General features: G+C 34.9%; 1 protein-coding gene across 5 annotated transcripts in view; it reads right to left on the reverse strand.

The window, feature by feature from the left end:
• The window catches only part of SMARCA1 (SWI/SNF related, matrix associated, actin dependent regulator of chromatin, subfamily a, member 1), a 70,497-nt gene that overhangs the window by 13,074 nt on the left and 32,645 nt on the right, over nucleotides 1-24,778 (reverse strand). For all 5 annotated transcript variants that reach the window (XM_061135952.1, XM_061135955.1, XM_061135951.1 and 2 more), the window contains 9 exons: nucleotides 24,066-24,198; nucleotides 23,149-23,297; nucleotides 21,567-21,686; nucleotides 15,879-15,989; nucleotides 15,508-15,621; nucleotides 6,793-6,915; nucleotides 4,634-4,766; nucleotides 2,110-2,228; nucleotides 1,773-1,985 (listed from right to left, as the gene is read on the reverse strand). In XM_061135952.1, the coding sequence (XP_060991935.1) occupies nucleotides 1,773-1,985; nucleotides 2,110-2,228; nucleotides 4,634-4,766; nucleotides 6,793-6,915; nucleotides 15,508-15,621; nucleotides 15,879-15,989; nucleotides 21,567-21,686; nucleotides 23,149-23,297; nucleotides 24,066-24,198 (1,215 nt within the window). The remainder of the gene's footprint in view (nucleotides 1-1,772; nucleotides 1,986-2,109; nucleotides 2,229-4,633; nucleotides 4,767-6,792; nucleotides 6,916-15,507; nucleotides 15,622-15,878; nucleotides 15,990-21,566; nucleotides 21,687-23,148; nucleotides 23,298-24,065; nucleotides 24,199-24,778) is intronic.

A 24,778-nucleotide genomic window follows, 5' to 3' on the forward strand; every position in this document is an offset into this window, starting at 1 on the left:
CTCTAGTTCCTTTTGTATTCTGGCTTGATCCAAAGTATTTGCTATACCTCTCTCAGTACTATGTATTCCACAAACCTGATAGACACAGTCTAATAACAATCCAGGAACACTCTAAATTTGTGTTAAAGTTTTAACACAAAATATCTGATTTATAAAGCATCCACCAAAATTAGCACCTTCAATATAGCAATTCAGACTTTTCTTTTTATTCAATTTGAACTGAGAATATAAAATGGGTCAGACAAAATATCAAGCATTGCTTCACATCTCTATGAACTTTTGGCCAAGAAAACATTTATGATAGAAACTAAAGAAAAATGTCCATTGTTTGGATTGTTGGTTTCTGGCTACTTTTAATGTTTCATTGTTGTTGTTCAGTCACTCAGCTCAGTCGTGTCCAACTCTTTTAGGCTATATGAATCTATTTTTGTCTTAATTACCTCAACTAACAAAAGACTGACACTGCCAACATTAAAAACATGTTGCATTTATTTCCGGCTTCCCTGATGGCTCAGTTGGGAAAGAATCCACCTGCAATACGGGAGACCCCAGTTCGATTCCTGGGTCAGGAAGATCTGCTGGAGAAGGGATAGGCTACCCACTCCAGTATTCTGGCCTGGAGAATTCCATGGACTGTATAGTCCATGGGGTTGGGTCACAAAGAGTCGAACATGACTCTTTCCATACCAGCATTTACTTCCATACCAGCAAGAACACTGCTAAGTGGCATTAAGATTTAATAGAAACACAATTCATGTCAGAAAGTAACAGGAAATTTCATCAAGCTAAAATAAAATCTCTTCTTAATTATTCAGTCTCATGATATTCTTACAAAAACTCAGGCAACAATTCCTTCTCATTAAAAATAAATTCTTAAGTTATTCACAGAGTCTCAAATATCACCTGCCTCATTACAAAGGGGAAACTACCTTTACAGTGGAGAGCTCTGATGGCCACCATATTAACCCTGTAATCAAACTCACCATCACCAAGAGTGTGACAACCTGACATAATGAGCCTCCTGATGTGATGCAATACGCATCACTTAGGCAGGCTGTTGCCAAAAATGCTTAACCTAAATCTAACTGTGAGCAAACAATGAGATACATATTGGGCATTCTACAAAATGAGCCTGGGTACCTTACAAAAGTCACTGTTGTGAAAAACAAAAGTTGTAGATTGAAGAGACTAAAGAGACTCAACCAAATGCGCTATGTGAACTGTGACTGACTCATCAATTTAAAACAACAGCTATGAGAGATACTTTGGGGACAAGTGGAAAATTTTGTACATGGACTGTATACTAGATGATACTACTGAATCAATGTTAACATTTTCAGGTAGGATGATGGTATTGTGGTCATGGAGGAAAATATTTTTATTTAGGAGATAAACACTTATTTTTAGGAGATAAATGCTGAAGTATTTAGAGGTGAACACGTGATGTCTGTGACCTACTTTCAAATGGTTCAGAAACATAGATCTGTATATTAATAAATAGAAAATACAGATCTAGATTTCTGAACATAGCTGTGTTTCTGAATTCCTGAGTATAATATATAGATTCTATTTGTATAGACAGATTCTATGTACATAAGTATATACACACACACACACATATACATCTATATACACATAATGCATATACTATTAAGAAGAGAAAGCCAATGTGGCAAATGTCAACAATTACAGAATCTAAGTGAAGGATATGTGACGTTTGAAATTTTTCAAAATAAAAAGTAGGAGGAAATAAGCAAGAAAGGAATACATACCATGGCAGTTCTAGACTTGATAAACCAGTCAAATCTAAACTGAGGAGCATTCCGAACACACTGTCTCAATTCTTCATACACGTTTTCTCTATCAAAGCCCATTTTGTGTAACATACATATCAGGAATCTATCTTCTTCCTCAGTATAGTTCTTTCCTTTGCTAGTTCCATACTGAATACGTAACTGATGAAATGGAGCCTTGTATCTTGCAATCTATAGATTTAAACAAAATAGTGCTTCTAACTAAATGTGCAGTAATAATAAGTCAAAGCCAACCACCATTTAATCATCAAGTGAAACAATCTATTGGTAATTTGACAATTAGGAAATATAGTACTTTAGCATCCAGGGCTTTCTTGATACTAATCCTTCGTTGAATTCTTGCTTCTCCACGTTCAATTTGAGCCATAATTTTCTCAATGTCCTGTAATTCATTGCAACGCTCCCAAAACACAGCTGGAAAAAACAAGAGTTATTATTTCACATTTCTGTCATCTTACATAAATGAATCCAAGGAACTATAGAATGAAGACTTAGCAGGAAATGATACAGTGAACTTATACTGTTTATACTTAAGATTCAGATTCATCAGTATACACACACACACACACACACACACGTATATATGCATATACACAGGGTTCCCTGGTGGCTGAGACAGTAAAGTGTCTGTCTGCGATGCAGGAGACCCAAGTTCGGTCCCTGGGTTGGGAAGATCCCCTGGAGAAGGAAATGGCAGCCCACTCCAGTACTCTTGCCTGGAAAATCCCATGGATGGAGGAGCCTGATAGGCTACAGTCTATGGGGCCGCAAAGAGTTGGACATGACTGAGTAACTTCACTTTCACTTTCACGTGTGTGTGTGTGTGTGTGTGTGTGTGTGTGTATATATGTTCAATTATTAAATACTCTTAAGGTGTAATAAATGAGGGATATTAAATACCTCTTTTCATTTAAAAGTAAGACCTCAACAAGAAGATTTTAGGTTAGCAATTTTCCTTTCATGAAATATTATGAAACTTTTTTTCTACTTTATTTATTTATTTTTTTATTTATTTGGCTGCACTAGGTCTTAGTCATGGTAAGTGGGATATTCTATCTTAGTTACAGCATGCGGGATCTAGTTCCCTGACCAGGGATTGAACCCAGGCCCCCTGCATTGGGAGAGTGGACTCCTAGCCACTGGACCACCAGGGAAGTCCCTATTATGAAGTTTTTAATTATCCATCTCAGATGACTAGAATTTCAAAAGATACTACAGATATTGATTTAAGCTATGTTTTTATTTGAACATTATATCCTCTAGCACAGCCCCAATTAAGCTGTCCTGAGTTAGTCATCCTACCTGGCCTGGTGTCAATTTGAAGGAATATCTGACATAATATCTTCTTTAATCAACTTTTTTTTCTTACAACTTCATACACATTGATGCTTATTCCTCTTCCTATCTTTTGAAGAAAATTCTACTTCAGAAAATTTCTCAGCACATATCTTTTTACACTATTTTCATTCAACTCTTGTGGCTAAAATTTAACTCTCTTCTCTATTTTACCCCTTTTTAAGTCTCCAAATGCCCTAAACTTATGCGGCAAATGTTAACAGCAGTAGTAATGTTATGCTGGTATCAAAGTAAAGAACATTCATAGACTTGATGTTATACTACACGAAATAACAACTCAATATAATCCACCTCTAAAGTCCCTGGCAATCACCAGAAGGCTCTTTCACATTTGCAAAAGAAAAATAAAGTATCTTCTCCCTAATTACACACAGACTTATTCAAGCACTAGCACTATAAATAAATTAAAAGTTAAAAAATAAATTAATTAAAAGTTGTTCCTAGTCTGTATTAATCTTTGGCATATTTATTAGCATTTCAATGTTTCCTCCCTACTATTTTTCACAGCAAAAATATAGAATTTCACTTGTTAGGCTAAGTAGGCTTTGAGGGGCTAGCACAGAAATCTAAACCTACTTTGTAACATTTCTAAGGGGAAAAATGTCCTAGGTTCTATATAGCTGCTGCCGCTGCTGCTAAGTCGCTTCAGTCATGTCCGACTCCGTGCGACCCCATAGACGGCAGCCCACCAGGCTCCTCCGTCCCCGGGATTCTCCAGGCAAGAACACTAGAGTGGGTTGCCATTTCCTTCTCCAATGCATGAAAGTGAAAAGTGAAAGTGAAGTGGCTAAATTTGAGAACTCAACCTATTTGGACTTTAGAAACTTCCTATGTTCTACATAAAGAAAACTTACTACACATACTTGTCTATTTTAGTAAGATTTCTTTTCAGAAGCCTGAGGTTGGCTGCACTGTGACATGGAAATCAGTATCTACTCCATATGCTTTGGCACATAATTTAGTTCTGGTCAAGACCAAAGACACAGCTGAGTAAGAGAGGGAGTTGATTCCAGGACCTGTCAACAAATTTATTCAAGCAGTCTTTTCAGATCTACTCCAGCTTGCCTGGAGTTAATGCAATTCACATAACCTCCCTGGAGCAAACTGGAACCCTGAGAGTGTCTGAGGATCTAAAAGAACCTGATAGGAATTCTCTACTTCAAGGACAACCTAGAAAAACACTAATTCCATCCACTGAAACCGAAGTCTTAGACTTGACTTGCCCAGAACCCTTGTTTTATCGGTGCTATACTTGGCTCTATTAGCTAACTAGAAGGGACAACAGCAATTTGTTTTTGTAAGTCTTATAATCTTTTCATAGAAATGCAATTATATTTTATACTTTCACCTACAGTTTATTCATAAAAGTCTAAAGGTCTCTGAACAAAGGTATAATTAAACTGACTCAAAGAAATGCATAAGGTTACAAGTAAAACACCATTTTTGAAGTTATATATACAAACCTGAATACTCCATGACCTCCTCAGGGGATTTGCCCTCCACTTCTCGAGCTATATTATCAATGTCATCTCTTCCATATTTCTCATTAGCTTTAATGAACTGATTGAAATCTCGCTTAGTCCAATTTGTGAATCCCTGTGAACAAAAAAGCAAGCATCATCAATAGAGGTTAAATTAACAACTCCAAATATTGTTCTATTTAGCTCTATACAACAATACATTAAAAAGAAGTCAAAAGACTTAAAATTTTTCTCCTTATAAAATCCCAGGTTTTTTTATGTTGGAATCAAGTTGAGTTAGTGTTATTGCAAAAATAACTGCTTTTCTATCATAAAGAGAATATATTTCCCTGTAAGTACTAAAAACTGATTTATAGTTCCAAGATATTATATAGTTTTTAACTCCATATTTTATAGATGCCTACTACATTAAAATACAAATACATAAAATAGAAATGCTAATATAAATGCTTAAGTCCTGGATATTCCAGTACTTCATTTTTTTCACAGATGTGTTCCCATGTAAATTAAGAAAAAAATGTGGATGCTTTAAATCAAAAAAATACATAAAGAAAAAAAGACTGAAGAAAATTTTTATAACTCTTTACATCATTCCAAACTACTATGAATAAATAATTTCTGTTCAAAATTATATTCATAAATAGGATTTCTATAAACGGTGTTATTGGGCCCACTTGATTTCTTTCCTAAAAGAGAACAGTTCGACCAATCAGTGTTTTCAGTCTCTTTGGTATTTATTAGCATGTCTCTGAAGTCACAAGACTAAATTTCTGTCTTCCACTCCTCCTGTCCCAACTCACATAAATGTGATACCCTCAACAAAGCAAAACTCCATCCCTAACCTCTAGTTGATAAAGTTTTCCAATTACCCTACATCTTGTTCCTTTGTACTCCTGTGATTTTTTGAAAGATTAATTATTTAGGGCAGTAAAGAAAAATGACTAAAGATGACTTCAAGTACTAAAAGAGGCAAAAAATTGATTCTGTTTCTAATTACAAACAAAAGCAATTTCTCAGTTGAGACTGTATATTCACAATATGTTATACATTTACAATATACTGCAAGCCAAGGAACATTCTAAGACCATAACTTTATTTTTGTGTTCAGGAAATAAATTTTGAAAATAAAACATGAATATTTAAATGTTTTATTTTATTCTATGGTAAGTCCTAATATTTAGCCAGCTGCAATTACATTTTCCAACTGAACTTTATGACTTCCAGGCATTTGGCTCAGAAACTTATGAATGTAATTTGTAAAAATTCACTAAATAAAATTACATGTTATAACAAAGAAAAGATCTATATAATAAATAAGATATAAATATAAAAATGAACTTTCAATAATTAATATGGAAAATTTCCTAGCACTGTGCTTTGCATATCGCTCAAAAGAATTTGTTGAATAATAAATCTTGCTGGCTATTTTCTATACTAAGGTAGAACACATTTTTATTTATTATTTTGCAAGTATCCTTTGCATTGTAATTCTTTTTATCTTCTACAGGTTGTTTTGGAAGTATGTCACTCATAAAACTCATTAAAGCAACAATGCCCAGAAAGCATTAATATATTGTTCAAATGAAAATGTTTATATTTAATTGTTATTAAATATAAATATTAAATATTTAATAATTATTAACTTTTAACTATACAATGAGTATCTTTAAAAGTTTCAGAAATTTCTCACCATTGTATTAAAGTTCTTTTCAAGAAAGGATATGAAGGATTTTTAGAATTATGAAGTCATTCCATAAATAAAAGATTAGTAGAGTATAATTTCAGAGGACAGCTCATAATCAATAAAATAAATTTTTAAGAATATGCTAGTAATTATTGTCTATCAGGATTCATATGCAGGTTAAGTGACTTTAGTATAATTGATAAAATGCATGTCTTATTTCTAATAATTGACACATATTTTTCATTTATGTATTTTTTAGTATTTCCAAAACTGTTTTATGTAAGGGATTAAAAAATAGGGACAGCTAATCTAAATGTATGTCTACACTAAGGCCCTGTGCTGTGCTGGTGTGTCTGATCAGGGTACCAGGCTCATACAATAAAAAGTAAGTGTGATCTATATTTTCTTTTCTTCTACTGGTTGACTAGAAGTATTTCAATCACTTAAAATATTTTACTTGTGTGAGAAGTTTTTCTTTTTCTTCAGTCTCTTCTGGTGTAAGAGGTTCAGCTCCATCAATCTTTTTTTGTTCCTCTCTTTGAGCAACAGCTGGATTTGGGACATCGGGATTCCTTGGGACCTAAAGATCGAGAGATGTGTTATGAGTAAACTGCTGAGAAAAATTAATTAGGGGTATACTTGTATCAATATGTAGAGTTATTTCAACGGTAGATTATCATACCATGACACACGATCCTCTCCACATTTCTACTACCATGATATTACCAAAGTAAAATTGTTCTTAAATGTGCCATGTGGTATTTTATAGTTAAAAACCCATTGCTAAATGCCACATTATATTCTAGATTTAATCATACTGTGGAACAAAAAACATCCCTATGATATCGTTAATACATGGTAATAATATCATTATCCCCAACACCAACATTATACAATACAATCTCAAGCCCAGAAACAAACAGTCTGGTAATACGGAAAGAGTCCATATTCACCTGGCAATATAGACCAGGGTATAGAAGTGGCAATGCACCTGAAGATTGCATCCAATGCTCTGATCAGTTCAGCGTGCAAAAAGAAAGGAGTGCTTTTACTGCCTGCCAGGGTATGGAAAGAGAGACCATCTTCACATAAAATGCAAAGACTGAAAGAACTGACAGATAAAGAAGAAGCAAAAAAAAAGAGAGAGAGAGAGAAAGAAAGAGACTATATATATATATATAAGAGGGAAGGGATAAGCAAAGCACACAAACAGCTGCGATGGGGCCTGCAGTCAAGGGAAAAAGACTACAGCAGCCGTGACCAACAGAAAGTGTAGTGTATACTATACATTTCTGCATAGTATAGAGAATCGCAATACACTGACAACTGAGAAGAGAGCTCAAGTTCAAAAGACTGAGGACAGAAGCTCAGCTCTACAAGGAAGCAAGCAATCAGCCAGTCATCTGTATCTCCAAACTGTAGCCCCAGGGGCCTCCGTGTGGCCCCATGAACACAGACAACCCGTACAGTTCAGCAGTATGGAGCAGCATTCACTGTATGGAGTGATAAACTAAGTTACTCAGCGCAAAGCCTCACATTATTTTTAAGTGCATCTGCAGTGACAATGCAGCACATTGATTTAGGAGGGCAGGTATATAACATATATAGTACATTATTTATAGCATTCCATTAAATACGGCAAGAACAGGATTGATGGTAAGCCTTCCACTGTTTGGAATGCACATCATAAATGACTCATCCTCCAGGGGTATCAAATAGTCACGGTTTTACTGTGATGTAATTATAAATGCATATTAGGGTATATCTCTCTAATCATTATAGATATTTCATAGCGTTTCAACCACAGGATTGTAATTTAAATGTTTTAAAAAACTATTGTATCCAGTAGTTGTTTAAATATGAAACCTACTAACTGGGCATTAAAAAGAAATACTGAAGGACTTCCCTGATGGTCCAGTGGTTAAAACTCTGTGCTTCCAATGCAGAGGGCACAAGTTTGATCCCCGGTCAGGGAACTAAGATCCCACATGCATAGTGTGGCCAAAAGAAAACATCTTAAAGAAATACTGAAAAAACAGATTCATTTGTAATCATCAGTATGAGACAATCAAATTAGTAAGTACTGACTAAATGTCTATTTTATCCATAGCACTAAGACAGGTGTTCACTAGAATATAAAAAGTAGCCAACATGGTCCTTGCCTACAAGGAGCTCACAACCTAGTTGTGGAATTCTGAGCTGTACTCTAAGAATTCTAAAGATCTGGGGAGATGGAAAAGAGAGGAAGAATATTCTAGGCTGGAGCAGTAAAGCAAAAACAGTGAAGGCAAAAACCAGAAGGAGCAAATATAGAGTTTATGTTGAGAAGGGATAAGAAACAAGGCCAGGTGGAGACAGAATTAGAAGGCCTTCTCAAACCACACAGTAGGCAACAGCAAGCCAGTGGAGATTACAAAGGAGTAGTGTTATACCACCTATAAACCTTGTGCTGGATGGACTGAAGTAGGGAAGCGACTAGAGGCAAGAGAACCAGCTAAACTAATCTAGAAATGAGGTATGATCACCTGACCTAGGATGATAGCAAATGGAAATGAAAAGGAAGCTGTAAATTAAAAATGAAGTGTAGTTCAGTGATATGCATGGTTTAACGTAACTTTTTTCAATAGCTAAATTCCACTGTTAGATTACCAGCACACCAGCAATTTCACTCTGAACTATCACAAAGACTTTTAGGAGAATGCTTACAACAGCTTTACTTACAAGAGCCAAAATCCAGAAAACAGTCCAGATGTCCGTCAACAAGAGACTAGATAAGCAAACTGTGCTATTTCCTTACAATGGAATAGTACTCGGCAGTAAAAAGGAATGAACCATTGATAATGAGACAACATGGATGAATCTCAAAAACATTATGCTAAGTGAAAGAAGCCTTACAAATATTATATGATTGCATTTCTGTGAAACTCTAGAACAAAAAACCTGATCTACAGAGGAAAATAATATCAGAACAGTGAGTTTATCTGGGGAGTGGGTTTGGGAATTGACTGGAAAGATGCACTTTCTGGGGTGACAGTAATGTTCTACATTTTTGTAGGGACTTCAGTTATGTGGGCATACCATTTGTCAAAATTCATCAAATGATACACAAGATTTATATATTTCAATGTATATAAATTTTATATTAAAAATCAAATAAATATTGAACTCTGGCTAATAATATGCATATTGAAGTGCTTTTGGGTGAAATATGTCTGCAACTTAGAAATGCATAAAAAATTAAGGATATTCATTTGATAGAAAGCTGGAGAAATGGTTAAATAGGTGATAAAGCAAATATAGTAAGATGTAAATTGGAGAATATATGTGGTGTTCACTGTATAATTATTTCAACATTTTTCTATATTTGAAATTTTTTCATAATAAAATGTTGAAAAAATTACAGACACAGCTTTAAAAGTTTAACAGACCCCTTAAATTGCTGGTGAAGTTACTTTGGCCTCAAATTTTAATTTTAATTGAGGAAAACCTATTTAATCTTAAGATATTGCTCTACCAAATAGCTTCAAACTTTGCATACCCAAAAATCCTTACTTTAACAAAAAATTTCACAAATACCTCATTTTTATGATAGAAAATGAATAATACACCAACACAAAATAAACTGCTTATTCCTATGTAGATATTCCCCAATACTAAAAATTCATCCCTTGAATTTTAATAAAGGCAAAATCAGAATATTACATTATACCCATTAGATTTTAGGATCCACTGCTCCTATTTTTAATACAGCAAAACTTGAGAATGACATTTAATTTTACATTTACTATTTTAATTCTAAAAATTACTCAAAAATAGCTGTTAGAATTTTTTAATTAGAAATGACTCAAAATTCCTAAATTCCTGTCTCTCCTACAAATAATCTACTTCTTAATATTTATTATTTTTAAAAGGTATTCATTTTTCACCTCATGAGGTTTTATGAGCACTAAGCTTCCCTTGATCTCAAAGTGCTGTAAAAGAACTAAATAGACAAATTATAGGCCAATAGACCAAACAGATACCTAGATAGTATCTCAAGTACTCACATTGTATATATCTCACTGATGGTCCCCAGCAACACTTAACATACAAGAAGTTATCTTTCAAGAAAACAGCTCAATTATTATTTAGATTTCTAGTCAGATTGCAAGGAATTTGTGATTAAGAGCTATTTTCCACGGAAAAGTGAAAAACTTTTAGGAGGGTCATGTTTCTTAGGAGTTTCAGCAAGCATTTCATAGAAATATGGAGTACAGAATTAAATGTGACAACACACAAAATGAAAGTAGTGACCTGAAATCAACTCACGTATTTTAGTTCTACCACAGCAAAACAGGTGGCCCACAACCACACATTACCAAAACTCACAAAGATCATAGAACTTCCTGCATTTGTCAAATGTTTACATCCACTTCTAAAGAATTTTTTTACTGAAGATATATGTTAGAATGTTCTACAGCCTTCTTCAGCTTCTACTACGGCAAAACTCTCACTGCAGGTCTTTAGACTTCATGGGACTTCAGGATACTCTGGATTTTTAAAATTCTGCAATTGAAATTTCAATTCAGTCACCTTCTTCCAACACAAAGATTTTAGTGAACAAGTAATTAAAAGCATCAGGGGAACTCCTTTAAGTCACAAGAGCAATGAAGCTTCTGAATATGTCTAACTTGCAACAAGGTCAAAACTTAGACAGCAGGGAAAACAGGCACATGATACACAGCTCTCCACCAAGTGGTGACAGCAAAACAACTACTTCTCTCAGCTTCAAATAAAACAAAACTCTTCAATTCCAGATCTTATTAACAACAATACTGCTGTGACTTTGTCATGCCGAGTATGGAGCGGAAAAAACACAACAGGAAATAAAAATGCAAATAAGCAGGCCCTGGAGAAAAATGCTATTTACCAACTGCTTCAAGCCTACTGAGTCCCTCACTAGCTCCACCCCAAGCCACCACAGAACGTGACTGTGGGGACTCAAAATGGGCAAAATGGAACCATGCACCACAGTGACCCCAGCTTCACACAGAAACTCTAATCCCTGGGCTAACAATCATTTAAGCAAAAAGGGGGAGAGGAGTCCCTTTTTTGAGAGCTTAACTATGTACAGAATATCAGGAAACTCAACACAACGGTCCCGTTTATCTGAGAACAAACTATTGCTCCGTTCACTTTTGTGGCTCAGGTTGAGTTTTCTGGAGGTTTAGTAGGGGGGGGAAAAATCAATGCTAGATATCCTTGAGAAGATATGCCCAACACTTATCAATACCACATCGTCCTTAACAGGAAGCTTTTGCAGATGATTAACATGCCATGCTCATCTGTCCATACAGTCGGCCCTCTGTATCTGTGGGTTCTGCATCCGTGGATTCAAGCAACCTCAGATCAAAAAATATTCAAGAAAAAAAATTCCAGAAAGTTCCAAAGAGCAAAACGTGAATTGGCTTTGGTTGCATGCAGGTAACTATTTACATAGCATTCACATTGTATTTATACCTATTTACATAGCAATTACATTGGATTAGGTATTATAAGTAATACAGACATGATGTAAAATATATGGACGCATTTGCATAGGTTATATGCAAATCCTACGCCATTTTATATAAGAGACTTGAGCATCCACGGATTGTGGTACCTGTGGGGGCTTCTGGAACCGATGCCCCGCAGATACTGAGGGACAACTGTACTCAAACACAAGACCCACCCAATTAAAGCACCCACCTTAGCTCAGGTCTGTAGCCCCTGGTAAAGAATGGAAGAGACAAGGTTCAGAAAGAACCAACATCCAGGATATTTTCTTCTTTGTCTTGTAAATCCTCAGCTAAGTATGCATATGGAGGACCAAGGGAAGTCTTAAGACAATACAAAGGCAATCCGGGATGGGGCTGAGGAGAGTTTGGGACTAGGAGTGGAGTGCCAGGGGATCATTCTCCTTCCACCTCCAACCCACCACCACACTCCCAGCCACCTCCATCTTTTCATCTTCACACTGTGGCAGCTTCCTGGCTGGTTTCCCTGGAGAAACTCACCATTCTCTGTTGCAGCCAGAGCGGTTTTTAAAAATGTAAAGCTGATCATACTCTACCTCTTATAAGTGGTTTGACCTTGAGCAAATTACTCAGGGCAAATTACTCAACCTCTCTATGCCTCAGTTTCCCCAACTGTAAAATAGGTATGTAGATTCAGGGCTCTTCTGAGAAGGATGAGCTAATCATTGTAAACAACTGAGGAGAGTAAGCAACACAAGTAAGGACTAAATAAGCATCTGCTGTTGTTATTCCATCGCCCACCTACCCCTCTGCCTTAAAAAAACATCTCAAAGGCTTTCTTTTGCTCTAAAGTTTCACCTAATTAATATGACCTATAATTAATGTTCAATGCTCCACATGATCCAACTCAACCCACTCATAAATCATTCTCCTTCTCACCACTCCCTAGCAACACTGGCCTTCTTTCAGTTTCTAAAGGGACACTCTTCCTTTCTACAACACTTCTGTATCTGTGGCTCCCCAACCTAGTGATCCTCTTCCATACTTCACTTGGCTAATTCCTATGCATCTCTCTGATCTCAACTTAAATGCTGATCCTTAGAGACCACCTCCCTGACCTCCCAGTCCACATTAGATATCCACGTTATGCTCCCTCGTAGCACCCTTTATAAGCAATGAAACCAAATAAAGTCACTACTTTGTGCTTTCAGTGTAATGTCTGTGTCCCCCATTAAAATGTAAGTACCATGTGTGAGGAACCCCGTTGTCTTATTCACCAGTTTATCCTCAGAGCTTGGCACAGAATCTGGCACAGGGGAGCACTCGATGAATATGTATCAAATGAAAAACAGCCCTCCTTTCACTCACACTCCCTTTCTTGTCACTTCTCTCCAGGAGGTGAAGAACAGAACACAGGAAGGTGCCATAGCATGGATTCCACGCCATCTTCCCTCTCATCACTCATCCCTTTCCTCTCTTCTCACATCTTCCTCCCTATCACCCTTTAAAAGTTGTACTTTCATTCCTCTCTCTTGTAAAGTTTCCTCTCTCCTCCATCTCCTTCCAGCTGGCCACTGCTCAACTGTTCATGTAAGACCCCCAACCCCTAACCAGAATTGCCTGTAGTGACAGTCACTGTTTACATTAAAACCAGAGCTGTGGTGAGAATGTGGTGGGCACTATATTATCACAGGAACAGAATTTCAGTATCTCCAAAGAAGGAGTATAACAGCTCTATTAGCAGAGGTGATTTTTTTATTGCTGCTACTTGACTACCACTTGGCTCACCTCCCATGTCAAACCACTGTAAACACAGTCCTTATTTAGGGCTGCAGAAAGAAGCAGAGTTATGTCACATGCAGAAATAGCCCCAAATGTCTGAGTGGTAAGAGCATAGCGTTTGAATGCTTAGGACCTGTGTTTGAGACCACCTTTGGCATCTCTGTTGCCAAAGTTTGCACCTTTGGCAACTCTGTTAGCTACCTGACCTTGAACAAGTCATTTAACCTCTCCAAACTTGTTTCCTCATCTATTATATAGAGGTGAAAACAACACCTATCTCATAGCATTTCTTAGAAATCAAATGAAGTGGTAAAGCATTAGTCAATTATAAGATGTTCTACACAGATATTTGGTTGATTACTAACTGAGGTCTAACATTTCAATTTGATTCTCCTTTCAAGTCTCACTAATAACAGTCAATAAAAGTAACAGAAAATAATGATCTAAAATGTTTAATAATCCCTAGTGGGATCATGTATATATATGCTTACCTCATGAAATCTTATTCACTACTTTATTAATTTTACTATTTTTATTTTACATTTTGAACCTATAATTTCCCTGTTTCTTCAAACATATCGCTGTTTTCACTTTCTTTGAAGCTGGTTTTATACCTGATCTGATGTTCAACCGCGAGTACTTTACTCTTCTACAACTTCCTAAGAAGGATTTTATCCAGTCCTGTTGGTTAAATACATTCAAATTTAATCACATTTCCCTAACCAGATTATAACTAACCACTTTATTTATAAATGTTTACATTTATATTCACCCTAACTTTCTTGTTCCTATTTATATATACATTTCCACTTACATTCACCTTAAGTTTCTTATCCCTATTTAAATATATCTAAACTTTGGTACATAAACAGCAAGCAAAACTTTTTTGTTCTATTTCAAAAGACAGTGCTCCAACTCTGGACACATAGTAGAAACATTCCAGAGAGTCATTCAGTTCCAAAATATGAACTAACTAAATATCTTATATATATTTATATATATATATACATATATATGTATATATATATACCTATATGAAGCTCTTCTAGGCACATGACAGCTACTAATCAAAATGATTGGTCATAGTTCCACTTGTGATAAAGATTCACAATAAATTTTAAAACACAGCATTCAATTCATAAAACAAAAATCTTCATAAAATTATATGAGTGTTAATATCTGCATAATTTTGTTCATACTATCAATTATTATACCGTTGGTCATCTCTTTCCATTCACTAGGAAGCCAATTTCAACATACAGAAATAGCCTGGAATGCTTAATCTCTCAATGTGATAGCTTTAGTATCACAAACTTTAAATTTCACTCACTATAAATAGGTTCCTATCTACCTATATGAATAAGAAATTTGAATTCCAAAAGATCATTTTTAAATTCCACAATTCACTATAATATTTATCATTATTTTAACACCTAAGTGAACATAATCTATTAACCACCAACGGGGCTTCTATCAATCTATGAACAATCAACATGAAAATACTATTTCTTGGTCATTTTGAGGAAAACAATCAAAAATTTATCATCTACCATACATTCACTTCTATCTAAATACATACCTATTGCTTATTCTACATATTCTTTGAGCACTTGAACACTAGCATTATTAAAATAAAATGAATTTTTAATATTTTAAAATATTTTTGAAATAGTAGATAATTCTCCATTAATCTCATTTTGTGATGATCTCACTGGTGACTGGGTAGTTTGATGCTTTACTTATAGTAAAACCTTCTCTTTGATTTTAAAAACACCACTATATTTATTTACTCTTAGGTTCTCTCACATTAAAATGGAACACTTTCTAGTCTAGCTTAATACATTACATTAGCTTAAAAGATTATATTATGCTAATCTAAAAAACTGAAAAATTACCTTATAGCCTATTGTCTTCCTATAATAAAGAATTTCCTTTTCAAGGAGCTCAAATAAACGTGGTGGGAAAAATTGAAAATCCTGAACATTTGGCTGTTTTGGAGGTCGTGGAGCCTGTGGGGGAAAAAATGCATTACACACATATTTGTTTTCAGTTCATTAAGTGAACTTATCTTTTATTATTTCTTTTATATGTAGAAAAATAAATACAATGGAATCCATTCATAAGGCTGGGGCATATCAAGTACTTTTCTGTATTGTTATATTTTAGAGACTAAGATTTAGCACTAATATAAGTACATCTGAATCAGAGACCATGCTACAAGAGAATTCTGATATAGGACATGAAACCTGGCCTCATACTGCTTTACCTTTGGAACCTTCGGCTCACTAACACGTAAAGCCTCTCTGAAGTAGGCATCCACAGCATAGTTTGCTTTGCGTTCTCGTTTGGGAGGTTCAATCCATTCCACCATTCCAAGCTGTACACAAAAACAAGAATGCAGAGCTTAATTACTCCAAATTGTTTTATAAATATCCAGTACATCAAGGCTGTAGAAGTGTGAGAAAACCAAAGCATTAGGAAGAATCAAAACTTGATTTGTAAAACTCTCACTGGAAGAGATACATGCACCTCAAAAGAATCTGAAAAAATAACTAAATTACTATGCTGTACACTTGAAACTAACACGATATTGTAAATCAACTATACTTCAAAACAAAAAGTGTTTTTAAGTCACAGCTATATATCCCAAATTCCAAAACCTCGTTTTATATAGCAATTTTAGGTGCAAGGATGGTTTTGGTTTTTTTTTCTTTTTAAGTATGTGTGAAGCTTAGCTCTTCCTTATTAGTAATTGAGAAGAATTTGTACAATCTGGTTAATATTTTATGTCAAAATAAATAGTGACTTAATACTGGAGGAAGACTAACATTGGTTCTGGTAACTCTGTTAAGTGTATGAATTAGAAAACAGTTGAAAAGCATAAAATACTGAATATCAACATGACAGCCACATATCCCTTCAAATCAAGAGAAATTTTAAAATGAGACCTCTTGGTAAGGTAGCTGTGGGACAAGCCAGTGGAATCAGAAAGACTTGAATTTGAAACAGGTTCTGCCACTTTATCAACTGTATAACTTTGAAGAAATTATTTTTTCCATCTGTAAAGTGGTAATAATAATAATACCTACCTGAGGATTACATGTGACCATATATGTGAAAGCATTAGGTAGACTGCCAAGAGCTAAATGTAAGCTATTATTAAACATCCAAAGTGGGGTGATTTGGTAGCATTTGGTAGACAATGATTTGGTAGCATTACAAAACTTTACCCTGATATCAGCTAGAAAAAGTTATTTAAAAGTCAATATACAAAAGTGACAAAATGAAGTTCTAGAGTCTGAGGTATGGTTTTCTAGCTCAGATATTTTTCTTGATTTCACACTACCTAGCCTAGTGCTTTTACATAAAACTGGCCACTAATCTACAATTAATGGTCCCACTCTATTTGACCACATCTACAGGTTGAGTTTTAAGAGTGGATAATACATTTTAAGTATTTTTTAAGCTAATAATTAACTAAGGTGACTAGAATGGTTAGAAATCTACAAATTCTCAGTGTCTAAAGAAGCAAAAGATAAAGTCAAGTAAAATGGCGGCATCCACATATGGAAACATCTGTGAGACAGAAAAAAATAGTTCTTTGTTAGACTAAATGTCTCTTTTAATTCTGTAAGTTCATAAGAGATGGATAGTATAATGTGAGTTTATGTAAAATGAGAAATACTCACAACAGTGAAATGAGTTGTTTTGTTTTTCCCCTCAGATGGGCTAATGTGAGATGACAGTAATGGAAAAGACATTTTTCAATAACCAATATTTTATTTGTCTCAATTGGGGTTAAAATAAATCAATAATAACGACTTTCTAAAAGTAATGTATCTGGCCATTTAACCTATACTTGTGTGAAGGTCTAGGTATTCAAATTTGAAACAAGTATTAAAGGCCAATTCCTAAACTTTCAAAAACAGAACAAACATGCTAAATTAGTTTTAGATAAGAGTACATTAATACAAACTTATTTAGGTCAATTTATTCAGAATCAATGTCAGACACTGTGACTTAATTCATCAAGTATGGTTATGAACTAATGCAACTAGTTCAGCAAATCTTATATGAAAATCTCCCTTACTGTGCAATTTCCATGATATGTATGAACAACATTCTTGCAAGTTTTCAATTCTTTTCAAAGGATATTATGAACCTATTTTAAGAACCTATCTAAAAAATAAGGAAACACATAATAAAATATAATCTCAATTCAGAATATTCAGATAAATTCTGATTTAATCATTCAATTATAAAAGTATATAAAAAAGTATGTCATCATAATTGTTATTAAAATTTTTGTTATCTGCACCTCATTATTTGCTTAGAAGCACAGGAAAATTTGTTATATTAGAAATGACAAATATTTTATTAAGCCTAATTTTTCCCTAAGAATGTAGATAAGATGCACCAGTGATGGTTAGACTCTTCACTGTTTAATATTTTCTACTTTAAAAAACACTCTTAAAACCAATAAGCCCATAGGAATAACTGCAAAATTAATTTTTAAAAAGTCACATAATGAGATCTAAACAGCATATTAGGAAGGCAGTTTCTACGCTGTGCATGCAGGCTATCACCTCCATCTCATCAGAGTAAACCATAAATGGTCTCAATTAAGTTAGAGATGGAATATTTTGGTCAAGATACTAAAAACTAACCAGGAATAATGGTAGCAACAAAGCATTATCACCATACTAGTTGCAATGCAAATTAAAATGACTCACCTCTCATTTTTCAATAAAATCAATACCCAAGAATAAGCTTTTATTATTTTAAAAATTCATTCTGCCAGTTAAAAAATATAACAGCTTTACAGAACAATTTGAGTAACAAAATAAAAATGACAGAATTGTATTATAACTGAAAAAATATTCTTAAGTCCATGCTGATATAAATAAATGAGTATATAAATAAATGGGGAGAAGGGACAGCTTTTCCTTACAGAAAAACCCCAATTAACAAATATAGATGGAATGAAGGAAATACAAAATTACCATTAGGTAAATGCCCCAATAACTACTGTAGGCAAACTCTACCAAGAGATGCCAAAATCAGTGTTGTAAAAGTTTGAGGAGTAGCTCCCCCCACCAAAATATTTATCAATTACAAAGGGAAAATTGGTAACTCTACAGTGGAAAAATCCAGCAGGTGCCACCTCAACAAAGTGACTAAGATTAATGTCCCCAGTAACACAACATAGTGACATCATGTTCCCTGGTATGATGTACTGAGAAAGACAGGACATCCCTTCCAAGGCATTCTTGTCAAAAATGCATAATCTCAATCAAATCATGAAAAAAAAAACAAAAACCCAAAGTGAAAGACAAACTACAAGACAGCAGAAAAACGCTGTTCAAAAGTGTCAAGGTCATGAAAAACAAAGAAAGACTGAGAACTATCACAGATTAGAAGAGACCAAGGAGACACAGCAATGAAATGCAATGTGAAGACAATGAGAAGACAAGCCACAGACTGAGAGAAAGTGTTTGCAAAAGACCTATCTGACTACCAGCCAATGTTTCATGTAAACTCTGAGAAGAAATAAATCTTGTCTTATTAAAAAAAAAAAAAGACAGCTGATAAAAGACTGTTATCCAAAATATACAAAGAACTCTTAAAACTCAATAATAAGACAATACCCAATCTGATTTTTAAATGGGCAAAAGATCTGAACAGACACCTCCCTAATGAAATACACAGATAGCAAATAAGCAAGTGAAAATATGTTCCACATCATTCATCAGTGAAATACAAATTAAAACAAAAGACATACTACTACACTGCATGCTTGCTCAGTCGTGTCCCAGGTATCGAACCCACATCTCCTGCACTGGCAGGCAGATTCTTCACCACTGTGCCACCTGGGAAGCCCCATTCACTGCCCATGAGAATGTAAACAGTATGACCATTTTGGAAGACAGGTTGTCAGTTTCTTACAAAATTAAATATTCTTACCATACAATCGGGGCTTCCCTGGTGGCTCAGTTGGTAAAGAAACTACCTGCAGTGCAGGAGACCTGGGTTCTATCCCTGGGTCGGGAAGATCCCCTGGAAAAGGAAATGGCGGCCCACTCCAGTATTCTTGCCTGGGAAATCCCATGGGCAGAGGAGCCTGGTAGGCTACAGTCCACGGGGTCGCAAGAGTCAGACTTGACTTAGCAACTAGACCACCACCACTACCATAGAATCCAACAGCCGTGCTCCTTGGGATTTACCCAAAAGAGTTGAAAATCTATATCCCCACAAAAACCAGCACATGAATGTTTATGGCAGCTTTTATTCATAATACCAAAACTTGGAAGCAATCAAGATGTCCTTCAGTAGATAAATGCATAAATAAACTGTAGTACATCAGAGATGGATCTCAGCACTACAAAGAAATGAGCCATCAAGTCATGAAAAGACACAAAGGAACTTTAAATGCATATTACTAAGTGAAAGAAGCCAAGCAGAAAAGGCTACATATTGTATGATTCCAACAACATAATATTCTGGAAAGGGCAAAACTATGGCAATAGTACAAAGATCAATTGTTGTCAGGGGCTGAGGGGAAGGTGGGATTACTAGGCAGCACACGGAGGGTTTTTAGGGCAATGAAACCATCCTGGATGATATTATAATGGTGGATATCAATCATTTATAAATTTATCGAAATCCATAGACTGTACAATTCCAAAAGTGAACCCTAATGTAAATGATGACATTTGCATGATAATGATATGTCAATGTAGGTTCAACAGATGTTCAATGAGATGTTGATAGTGTAGGAAGCTCTTGGAGGGACGCAGATAGAATATGGGAACTCTGTATTTTCCACTCCTTTTTGCTATGAACCTAAAACTGCTCTAAAAAATAAAACTGTTTTTAGAAACTGCAAAGTGGTATCCTGGATTGTAAACCCTGGAACAGGGAAAGGATACTAGGGTACTGGGGGAAAAGGTTAACTTTCTATACTTGATCACTGTAATATGATTAGGTAAATTGTTAACATGGGAAGCTGAGTGAAGGATACATGTGAACTCTGTACTATTTTTTGCAATAAAGTCTAAAGCCATTTCAATATTAAAAGTTTTAAAAATTACAGCCATAATTTCAGTTTAAACAGAGAAAATAAACAAAATTCACATTTTTTCAAGGGAACTTTGTGGCCCATGAAGTATATTACAAGGCATTATTTTATGAGACCACCTGTAACAAAGTCCTTCCAGCATTTAACAAACTATATGTCAACAATAATATTATTACTAATGTAATTAATACTAAATACTGCACATTTTGTTCTAATTACTCTAAAATGTAATTACTACAACCTCCATTTGATTGGTGAAAACACTGATTATCTTAAGTCACTTGATTATGGTTACCAAAGGAGAAAGGGGAGGAGGGATAAATCAGGAGTTTGGGATTCACATATACACACTACTATATATAAAATAGATAACCAACAAGGGCCTACTGTACAGCACAGGGAACTATACTCAATATTTTGTAATGACCTATAACGGAAAGGAATCTGAAAAAAAAATATGTGCACATATAACTGAATTGCTTTGCTGTATACCTGAAACTAACACAACATTGTAAATCAACTATACTTCAACTAAAAAAAATTTTAAGTCACTTAATTAGTAATAGAGTTATGATTTCAGCTTCAGAATCCAGGAACTCAACCACAATCCTATACTACTTCTCAAAAACGAAAGTAGTGGTACAGTAATAGCAGCAACAGCAAAAATGATAATGATGATAGTGGTAATAATAATAACAATAAACAACCAGCAGAATATATTAAACATAGCCCATGGATAAGATCATTTTGACCTACATAACTCTCACTCTATAGAAGAGTATTGTAACAGGTAAATGCCAGTGTTTTGTTAAATATTTAATTGTTATGGGAAGAAATGCTAATCTGAGAATCTAACGGTTGACAGTAAAAAGTTACCTTCTGTTTTTCTCTATAATCTTCTCCTTCAAACTTGTACAAACTTTGTTCAATGTCCATTCTAAAATTTCTCAGAGAAGACTCTCCCATTTTCTGCAAGCGTTCATTCATCTCTGCAGTCTAAAGTTGAATGCATTGAAATCAGAAAATTATCACTGAATTACTTATAAAAATCTGTGACTTCTCTGTCTTTTTAAAGGCAATTATTGATATGAAATATAAAATCTGTTCATTTACAAGGTAATAATGCAATGCTAACATCAAACTTGAATATAAATTTAATTTACCCCAAGTATTTTAAATATTTCAATGGTTCTTCTTAAGTGCTCTCACTAAGGCTTTCTCTAAAATCTTTCATCATTGAAAATATAGCCCTATTATAATTTCTGCTGCATAATTTTAATGGGACATATGGCAATGCTAAAACAAAGGCAAACTTGGACTAAACAACACATCTGCACACTAATATGAAACATAGTAGTACAAGATTGCTCAAAATCCAACATATAACCTCAGATACATGAAAAGGTGCACAATATCAATAATTGCCAGGGAAATGCAAGTCAAAGCCACAAGGAGATATCATCTCACACCTGCTAGAATAGCTATTATCAAAAAGACAAGAAATAGCAAGTGTTGGTGAGGATGTGGAAAAAGAGGAACCCTTGTGCACTATTGGTACTGGTACAGCCACCAAGGAAAACAGTATGAAGTTTGCTCTAAAAATTGAAAATAGAGCTACCATTGATCCAGCAATTCTAAATTCCACTTCAGGGTATTTATTTGAAGGAAATGAACTCATTAATTCGAAAAGATACCTTTACCCCCATGTTTGTTGCAGCACTATTTACAATAGCCAAGATAGGAATACAACCTAAATGTCCATCGATGGATGAATAGATAAAGAAAATGTAGTGTATATGAATACAATGGAATATTATTCAGCTGTTAAAGAGAAGGAAATCCTGCCATTAGAGACAGGATGGATGGACCTTGAGGCTATTATGCTAAATGAAATAAGTCAGAGACAGAATGGAGAAGGACATGGCGACCCACTCCAGTATTTTTGCCTAGAGAATTCCATGGACAGAGGAGCCTGGTGGACTGTTTCAGTCATGTCCGACTATGTGCAACCCTATGGACAGCAGCTCACCAGGCTCCTCTGTCCACGGAATTCTCTAGGCAAGAATACCGGAGTGGGTTGCCATTTCCTTCTCCAAGATAATTTCTAATCCCATGCAAAAAGAAAGGTCGTAAAACGCAGTCCTGATAGAAGTGATTAAACAAAAAATTTACTTGGCTCTTAAGTACAGTAAATGCCAATATTATAAGTATGAGGTATAAGGTCACTTGATTTTAAACTCTGGCTCTTAGTCTTTCTCACCAAAAATTAAACTAAAAATATAAAAAATACTAAATTATCCCTAGATATAAATCTACAAATTCTTACAGAGGACATGTAACATGTTCTCTGAAACATGCATTTGAAACATGCATTTGCAACAATGCAATACAATAACTATGCTGAAGTATGTCGATTTAAAGCAATCGATCTGGAAAACAAAAAGCCATTTTAACCTACCTTCTTTTCCCCTCTTTCTAGAAGAGTTGTAATGTCTTCATCTGTTAGCTCACTTTCTTTAGAAGCAAAAACATGGGTGGCTCCATGACGTATCATTTGCAACATTTCCTCTTTTGCCATCTTGTTAGACTGTTGGTCAATGAGTCTTCCTAATAATAAAAATAAAAATTGTATATATTCAATGATATTTCAGAGAAAGCATAGCATAATAGTTCTAATCAGACACTACTACATTTAACCATGAGTTTGCCTGCAATGCAGGAGACCTGGGTTCAATTCCTGTGTCGGGAAGATACCCTGGAGAAGGAAATGGCAATCCACTCCAGTATTCTTGCCTGGAGAATCCCAAGGACAGAGGAGCCCAGCAGGCTACAGTCTATGGGGTCACAAGAGTCTGACACGACTGAGTGACTAAGCACACATTTAACCATAAGTAAAGCTTTACAGCAGAAAATTAGTGAACTTTGAAGTAGTTTTTTAAATGAATAACCCTGCAAGTTTTTCTTCTACCATACCTTCCATTTCAATATGAATTTCCTTCTATAAAATTAACTTAAAACACAGGAAGACAAAAACATTTTTTCATGTTCAAGCTTCAATTCTCAGATCAAATTTCTCTGTATGAAAAGACACCCTCTAATACATAATTTAAAATTTTTAAGCCAAACTTTTATCTGCTACATAATATCAAGTACTTCAAAAGACATGCCATTGACATTCAACTATAAGCTAGAGAGGTTCAACTACCTACCCCATATACTGAACACAAGGTTTCAAAATAGGGATTTTTTTTTAATTTGACTTTCTTCTCTAAGATTGCAGATTTTGGTCAACTATCATTAAAAGTAATCTCCTTTGAAGAAAACTGTATGTGTTTTTCCAAAGAAACATCTAAGTAAGTTTACACATATAAATACCTTGTTGTATGACAATTGAATCCAGTCTCAGTTTTATCTCAGCTCTTTCAACAATCCTTTCTTCAACAGTGTTGTCAGTGATGAGACGAAACACACGTACTGGCTTCTTCTGACCAATACGATGTGCACGATCCTAGTAAAAAAAAATCCTAATATAAGACACTGGGTATTCTGGATAAAACGTATGGTATAGCTAGCTTACGCTATAAAATTCTGAAAATAAAATTAGTTCCTGATCTCTTTAGAGTGGCCACTTTTGAAAGAAGGATAATGAATGTTAAGACTATCTAGAGAACCCTGGGAACAAAGAAATCCACAAATATTCTGCTGTATCATTAATGGAAATTTCCAGAAGAACAAAAGACAAAAGCCCTTGAAGATAAGGTCTAAAAAGAGCTGAAAAAAGAACTGAAAGGTTCCTGACTGAGTTACTGAGTAACTTTAAGCTATTAAATAAAAACACCTTCCACCCTAGCGAGGAGATTTTTAAGTGAGGGGCAAAGTAGTTAACAAGGGTTGCTATGGTGGCAAAAGTCAGCTTTCTCTCATCAGCAAGCAGTTCTTTCTGCTTACTGAGGCAATTCAGCGATCTGCAGTAAAGGGTCATAAACACTAATGGGAGATTAATACCCTTACTGTATGGTCTAGAATTTGGTCCTGTGGTTTACAGTTGGTAAAGGTGACAGGTGGCAAGTTCTGATAACAGATAAACA

Source organism: Dama dama, chromosome X (assembly GCF_033118175.1).
Source record: "Dama dama isolate Ldn47 chromosome X, ASM3311817v1, whole genome shotgun sequence".
NCBI classification, from domain to species: domain Eukaryota; kingdom Metazoa; phylum Chordata; class Mammalia; order Artiodactyla; family Cervidae; genus Dama; species Dama dama.